This window comes from Mus caroli, unplaced genomic scaffold (genome assembly GCF_978045245.1).
Source record: "Mus caroli unplaced genomic scaffold, Mus_caroli_1 scaffold_6, whole genome shotgun sequence".
Lineage (NCBI taxonomy): Eukaryota > Metazoa > Chordata > Mammalia > Rodentia > Muridae > Mus > Mus caroli.
In genome coordinates this window covers 34742684-34750568 of record NW_028227261.1, presented here as the reverse complement: position 1 = coordinate 34750568, position 7885 = coordinate 34742684, and the positions used below count along the sequence as shown (strand labels likewise).

Genomic DNA, 7885 nt, shown 5'->3' with positions numbered 1-7885 from the left:
TGGAGGTGCAGTGTTTGCCCTACCATCACCACCACCACCACCACCTCCTCTGTCATGGGTGGGACGCACCTGAACCCGGTGGGGCGCGCCCCGGGAAGTAGACTAGCAGGGTGGGGCAGGGAGCAGCTCTAGTCCTTGGCTCTGAGTAGGCGAGGAGCGCCGCTTTAGTTAAGTCGCTTGGACCGCGGGAGTCTCTCGAACAGTCACGCCTCCACCAGGAGACTGCGGGGCTGCATCAGCTCTTCTGCTCTGCGCTCCCCAGCGTACAATTTATTAGGGAGCTTCAAGGGATAGAATAGAAACGACCAGTTCAGCCAGGAGGTGGGGCCGGCCCCACCTGTCGCCAGCGGAGAGAGGGGCGGGAGGAGGAGGGGCTTGTCTCCTAGGGACCACCCCCCCTCCTGGTCCCCAAGCCCCGGGCACGCGACGAGATATAAAGCAGTCGGGAAACAATGCGCCTGCAGATCGCGCTCCCGCGTCGATCCTGGGAGCGTCCTGGTTGCCGTGTGCGAGCGAGGCGGGGGGAGCGCGCACGGGGGGCGCGCTCGTGAGTGCGGGGCCGCGCGCTCGGTGGCGCGCATGTGTGTGTGTGCGGGCTGCCGGGCTTCCCCGAGCCGGCGGGGAGCCGCTCCGCTCCAGGTGGCGGGCGGCGGGAGCGAGGTGAGGCTGCGGGTGGCCCGGGCAGGGGTCCCCAGGGGACCGGCGGGCTGCAAGGCTGCAGACTGCCTTCGAGACAGCGCGCCCCCGCCCGGCCCTGCTGTGCCCCGGGAGCTAAGCTCCGGGCGGTGCTGGCAAAGTTTGCTTTGAACTCGCTCCCCTCAGCCTGGTCGGCCCGTTGCGAGCTGCCCTGAGCGAGCTGACCTCAGGCCAGGCTTCCCAGGAGCAGGGACCAGGGCGCGGGCTGCAAGCTGGTGGGCCTGGGGAGAGACCAGAGCCCCGCAGCCAGCTGCAGAGAGGGACTCGGAGCCGCCTCTTCCCTCGGCGGGCACCGCAGTCAGCTCGTCTCCCCCTTCCCTCCCGCAGGGAGCGGACATGGACTTCGACTCGTATCAGCACTATTTCTACGACTATGACTGCGGAGAGGATTTCTACCGCTCCACGGCGCCCAGCGAGGACATCTGGAAGAAATTCGAGCTGGTGCCGTCGCCCCCCACGTCGCCGCCCTGGGGCTCCGGTCCCGGCGCCGTGGACCCAGCCTCTGGGATTAATCCCGGGGAGCCGTGGCCTGGAGGGGGTGCCGGGGACGAGGCGGAATATCGGGGCCATTCGAAAGCTTGGGGCAGGAATTATGCTTCCATCATTCGCCGTGACTGCATGTGGAGCGGCTTCTCCGCCCGGGAACGGCTGGAGAGAGTGGTGAGCGACAGGCTGGCCCCAGGCGCGCCCCGGGGGAACCCGCCCAAAGCGCCCGCTACCCCGGACGGCACTCCTAGTCTGGAAGCCAGTAACCCGGCACCCGCCACCCAATGTCAGCTGGGCGAGCCCAAGACTCAAGCCTGCTCCGGGTCCGAGAGCCCCAGTGATTCCGGTAAGGACCACCCGGGGGCTAGCTAAGAGGGAGGCACCCCTTGGGTGGCCAGAGCTCTATCTACCGCTGTTTGAAATCAGGCATTAGATCTTAAACCTTCCCATCACCTCCCCATTTTCTGACTGAAGCTGTCGGTGTAGCCCCCAGCTGTGTCTGTCTGGCACGTGGGTGTGTTGGTAAACAGTTTGGAGAAGTGGGGAGGGAGCCAGCGTCCCTCTGATGGTGATTGGAGCCCCAGGGGACCAGGGCGACTTGGTGAGGGTTGGCGCTTAGAGAGGACAATACTCGGGTTGGACTGTAGGGGATTTCTGTCCTTGGGAGGTTGAAAGGGTTCCCTTAAGAGTCACTCCAAGCTTGAAGCTTTTTTGTTGCTGCCTCTTTCCCTGGGAAACTCACACTTCCCTAAGGGAGAAAAGACTGAGATACCTTTTGTGCAGAACCAAAAGCCTTCCTCCACTCGAAAACCTCGGTCTCCCGCCTGCTGTACTTTAAATTGCTAATTCTCTTCTCTTACCCCAGTCCCAGTCCTTACCACTTCTCATCACTAGTGACTAGTGAGACTGGTGGAGGGAGAGTAAATGCTCCTCTTAACAGATGGGAAAACTGAGGATTAGAGACAGGAAATCAGTCAAGTGAGCCCCAGCCTCCTGCTGTCTAGTCGCCTTCTTTTCCCAACTCTCTTCCCTGTCTTTCTTGGTGTTTAGAGGGTCTTCCTCATAGCTTGTTTGAGAAGAGCTACACGATGCCTGTTGATTTGGCCTTAGGAAGGTATCCAATCTCCCGCCCAATACATCTGTGGGCTTCAGCTGCTCTTCTACATTCAACATTCCTGCTCGGTCCCATCTCTGGTATTGAGATAATGGTCATAGCGCGCCAGGCCTCCCTCCATACTGATGAAGAGCAGACTTCACTGAGCTCAGACCACCTTGCTCTTCCCCTAGCCTCTGAGCCCCCCACTCAGTAGAAGTACACGGGAAAGGATGCTATTGCAGGTGCAGCAGGAGGCTTTGGGCACATTCATTTCGACAGAGAAAAGTCACTGTCAAGAATCATGGGCTTTTGAGAGGGAACTGGGGAATTGGATGTGGAAGTTGTTGTACATCTATGGAGGGAAATGAGAACAGAATTAAAAGTCTCTTTTTCTTCGATGCATTTGTGTTAAGGTCATTTTTAACCTGCAACAAGAATTTATGTTTTGTCGGATGGCTTTGATAGGAATCTTGAGATCAAGAACCAAGCGAAGAGCCAGCTCTGCAAGGGCTGTTAGATCGTTTTGGAAGTTTGGAGATCTTTATTAGCAATCCAGACCATCATAAAAATAACAGGGACTGGGGCTGACCTGGGCCTCCGTTTCTCCTTTTGAAAATGAGGAGGAATGAACTTGGTTGTCCTGCTGAGGACATCCCTTATCTTGTAGAATCTGATACTACTTTCTGCAAAGGAGAATGGTGTCCTAAATGATACCTTCCTTAGATACAGCCTTCTGTGCTGTGAGATTTAACAACGAAAATTAAAGGTTTGGGATGTACAGAAACTTGAATCATTTCCTGACCTGCCCTTTAACCTGAACCTGTTTGTGGGCTCCTGGTTCACTCTCTGGCCACATGGCCAAGAACAAAATGCAACAGATTGCAAACAATGAGGGGGTGGGGTGGGGAGGGTGACTGACGGCACAGCTCAGCCAATAGGGATTAGGGGCTGGGGAAAACAGCATTCCAAACACAGCTTAGGCAGCCAATCACAGGCTTTGAGGCCAGGGGGCTGAATGGTCAGGTTTTATTAATGGAGAAATAATGCGATTGTCCACACAATGGAAACCTTCCTGACAAAGGGGCTCAAGCCTCCTGATATGCAAAAGAGGCGGAGGACGGAGCTCTTCTGTTGCCGGCCAGAATGCTTAAAAGGTGGCCTTCTGTGTTGAGGACTACAAGATGTGGGGAGCAGGAGGGTCTTTCCCTAATTGCCTGATCAGATTGGCTTCATCCCACAGACCTTCCAGCTAGGGAATGGTAGGGACACTTCTTGGTCTATCCGAGTCCCTGGCATGTTGGCCTTTGTATCTGGGTCACTCTACCGTTCCTTCTCCGCTTCTGGTGCAGCTCATTGGGAAATGGTCGCCTGTGCATTTGCAAAGTTCCTGAGGCTCTCGTGACCTGTGACTGTAAATACGACCCTCTTCTGGTCCAGGGGTGGGGGTGGGGCAGATGACCTATAAATGATGGATGGCTTTAGAAACCCATTGAACCCAGGAACAAAATGCTCCTGAGGGAAACCCTTCCCCTCCCCTCTGTGGCTGAAGAGAACCGGTTGTAGCCCTCCCTTCTCTGCATCTTCAACTGAAAGGATGGCAGAATAGAGAGGTGGGGGAATAATAGGATTTATAACTTGTGAAAAGTAACAATCCCCTAGCGCAGGCTGTGCTGGGCAGGAACAATGGGCAACTCTGCCCACAGACCCCTCATTTACAATTCTGATGGGGCATGAAAGAGCCCGAATGGGGAAGATCTTTATAGCTAAACTTTGTCCCAAGCCGGTAGCTCTTTCTCTCCATCCCCCTCAGTGGGGGAGGAGAGAGCCTGTGCAGACTGGGGGCTGTTGGCTTGGGTCTACCTTTTGTTCTTATCCAAGCCTTGTTGTGCAGAAGGAAACTGGAGACTATTTTCCTTGTTTATTTCCCCTCCGCTATGGTGTTTCTCTGGTCTAAATTATTTGGTAGTCTCTCTCCTCACTTCAGTTTGGCGATCTCTAAAACATGAATGTGTCATCTACTCTCACAGGCCGGGACATTGAGAACTGGGGCTGTAGGGTGTGTGTATGTATGTGTTCCTCATGGGGTATATTTGTTCTTTCCATATCTCTTCTTGAACAGAAGGTGAAGAGATTGACGTGGTGACGGTGGAGAAGAGGCGATCTCTGGAAATCCGAAAGCCAGTCACCATCACAGTTCGAGCAGACCCCCTGGACCCCTGCATGAAGCACTTCCACATCTCTATCCACCAACAGCAGCATAACTATGCTGCCCGTTTTCCTCCAGAAAGTTGCTCTCAAGAGGGGGATCCTGAGTCAGGTCCCCAGGAAGAGGCTCCGGAGATAGAAGCTTCCAAGGAGAAAGAGGAAGAGGAGGAAGAGGAGGAAGAAGAGATTGTGAGCCCCCCACCTGTCGAAAGTGAGGCTCCCCAGTCCTGCCACCCCAAACCTGTCAGTTCTGACACTGAGGACGTGACCAAGAGGAAGAACCATAACTTCTTGGAACGAAAAAGGAGGAATGACCTCCGCTCCCGGTTCCTAGCTCTGCGGGACCAGGTTCCCACCCTGGCCAGCTGCTCTAAGGCCCCCAAAGTCGTGATCCTCAGCAAGGCATTAGAATACTTGCAGGCTTTGGTGGGGGCTGAAAAGAAAATGGCTACGGAGAAAAGGCAGCTCCGGTGTCGGCAACAGCAACTGCAAAAGAGAATCGCGTACCTCAGTGGCTACTAACCGACCAAAACGCCTGACTTCTCTGTCTCACAGACACAAGCTTAGTTTTTTAACCTCTCTCTCCCTTTTAGTAATTTGCACATTTTGGTTACAGCGGGGGGCAGTCTGGACAGTAGATCCCAGAATGCATTGCAGCCGGTGCACACACAATAAGGGCTTGCATTCTTGGTAACCTCGAAACCCAATTCTCCCTCTTCCCCGACCGACTCATGGGAATGCTGTCCTTCTCTGGCGCCTTTGCCTTCTCAGCAGGCAGCTACTGAGGAGATTTGGGGTCTGCTTAGCTCGCTAGCTCCTGACGAAAGGCTGACAGATGCTATGCAACAGGTGGTGGACGTTGTTGGGGCTGCAGCCTACGTGAAATCTCACACTGTGCTGGGGCTTCAGGCTAGGAAAGGATGCTGCTCTCACTGCTGTCTCTGGGGATGATTTGAGGACAGCTGGGCCTGGATACTGTCCCCCAGGCTCCGTTTTCCAGGAGGCAAGCGAGCTGTCCCGGGCGAAGACAAGCTCGCAGACTTGATCAGCGTGGAGCATTACCTCACCGTCAGACACTTTACAGTAGCTGTGGAGTGGAAACCTGTAAGATAGATTTGGATGGTAGGCCACACCCTTCCCTCCACGCTCAATGCTATGACTTTGAGAAAGGGCTTGGCCTCTATGTAGAGTCTTTGTCTCAGAGCTCTCTGGGCCTTCTCAGAGAGGGACCTTTCTATCCTCACAAGGGACCTTTTTGTTTCTTCCTGCCTTTGTTATGCAATGGCCACCACAGCACCCTTTCACACAGACCAGAAATATTTCCCCAGGACATAGGGAAATGGGTCGCAGCCCAAGACCTGGGGAAGCCTTGGCATCCTCCCTCATGACCAACAGTCCTTGCCCAGGTTTTCTGCAGGGCTATTTGAGGCCCAGCTTGGAACCTTTTCTCGAGGCAGATAGTTACAAGGTGCCTCTGAAGGACAAGCCCTATCACTTCCTCTTTCCCACCTGCCTCTCTGTCAGATCCTGACTCTGTCTACAATCTGCTGGAACAGTGCAAACCTGTCCTTCTCGAGCAACTTTGCTGGCTCTGCAGCCACCATCCTGATTCTCTGTCGGCCTAAGTCACATCCTTTCCCCTGGAATCTGGGCCTTACAGAGAGATTCAGAGGGGCACCGCTTGGATTCACCTGATGCCCCCAGAAGGTAAACTTACTTCCTGGTAGGTTGTCAGGGTACCTCGAGGAACGCTACTCAGCCAACAAGGAGAGTTTGCTCCAGCTGTGTTCTGCAACTCCCGGTGGAATCAAAGTACAGCCCTCTATCCTAGGAAAGTCACCAAGCTAGCAGCCATCATGTGAGCATCTTCAGGAGATCCTAAGCTTTGCCTGAGAGAAGAGCCAGCCTTTCCAGAACTCTACCCAGGAAAGCAGATCTGTTCCTGCTGGCCCTGGGCTTGGAAGTAGGGGTACAGTGTGGGGGACAGACAGTAAGTAAGAACTTGTGGCTCTCAGAAACCAGCTACTACTTCCAAATTGGCTCCCAACTGTGATGGCCTCCAATTGCTTCCTGGCCTCAAGTCCTAGAGGAAGCTTCCGAAGTTGCTGTTGTACATGTTGGGGCAGGACTTCTAGGCACCAAGGGACTCCTGGGAGGACAAGTGGTGAACAGGCTAAAGTCCCATCTGAATGGCTTGTGTTTTATAAGCTGCTGCGGGGTTATATGCTGTGGGCGTCTTTTGGTTTTTTTTTGTTTGTTTTTTTTTAATACTGTATTTTTGTATGCTTTTTTGCAAAGTGGTGTTAACTGTTTTTGTATAAGAAAAACAAAAACCCTCCTGTTGCAAGGGTCTGGTTTATTTTGAAAGGTGCATTTACCTGAAATTTTGTATTTAGTTGTAATCATTAATTGCTTGATTTTAAACTGTTGCCTTCTGGGACATCTTCTAATAAAAAGATTTCTCAAAAAATGTCAGAGTCGGGGTAGCATATGCCATCCGAGTCTTCCTGAACCAGAGGAAACTTATTTTGGAGTAGCCACAAGCAATCTGGGTGGCTGCATTTTTCTACCATGTTGCTAACCTGGTCATTCCACTCTGGGTCCCTGAATGCCCTTTCAGACGTGTCTAAACAATGTCCTGTCGGCTCAGTACTCTGTGAGAACAAAATTCTCTAGTGAATTGCAGAGTGCTGAATTGTAAGTTACAAGGCTTGAAATCCCAGCTCTACCTCTTCTGTGACCTTTTCTCTTTGCCTTTCTGAGTCCTCCATGCTTTATCTGTGAGGTTTTGGCGGTGTTTTGTTTGTTTGTGTGTTTGTTTCAGGTTTCAAGTAAAGTTGTAGACCTTGAATTGCTTTCTAAAACATACAGCTCCTTAATATGAGGGCTGTTCTTAGGAAGTTCTCATTTTGTGTGGTTTTGGTCTTTTGGGGGGTGCGGGGGGGGGGGGTTGTTTTGAGACAGGGTCTCCCTACATAGCCTATACTGGAACTCATAGACCAAACTAGCCTCAAACTCACAGAGATCCTCCTTCCCATGTGCTGAGATTAAAGGCATGATCCAACTTGTTTTTAATCTTTTGAGACAAAGTTTTATTAGATGACCTTGGTTGGCCCTGTATGAACCAAGCTGGTCTTGAACTCAGAATCTGGCTGCTACTGCCTTTAGTACTAGGACTAAAGAGCGCCACAGGATACCCAGCCTCTTAAGACCATTTGTAGGATGATTCTCTGAGGATTTTAAGGGTAATGATTTGGAGTTGTATTTTTTTCCTCCTTCAATTAATGAAAGGAAAAATCAGGCTCCCCACAGTTCTCCGATTCATTTGGTGTCAATGCAAGGTGAGAGGATTTGTCAACGACTCTTCCTCTTGGAGCATACATTGCTCATTGCCTCACAGTA

The 7885-nt window shown here is 52.6% G+C and overlaps 1 protein-coding gene across 2 annotated transcripts; it reads left to right on the top strand.

The window, feature by feature from the left end:
- Nucleotides 1–432: 432 nt before the first annotated feature.
- On the top strand, nucleotides 433–6944 carry Mycl (MYCL proto-oncogene, bHLH transcription factor). 2 transcript variants are annotated; one of them, XM_085839002.1, is made up of 3 exons: nucleotides 433–547; nucleotides 1024–1528; nucleotides 4398–6944. In XM_085839002.1, the coding sequence occupies exons 2-3, from the start codon at nucleotides 1033–1035 to the stop codon at nucleotides 5003–5005; spliced, it is 1104 nt and encodes a 367-aa protein (XP_085695128.1). In that variant the 5' UTR covers nucleotides 433–547; nucleotides 1024–1032; the 3' UTR covers nucleotides 5006–6944. The 2 variants fall into 2 exon arrangements, with proteins under 2 accessions (XP_085695128.1, XP_021016268.1); XM_021160609.2 differs by having other exon boundaries at nucleotides 433–660.
- The last annotated feature ends 941 nt before the right edge of the window (nucleotides 6945–7885 follow it).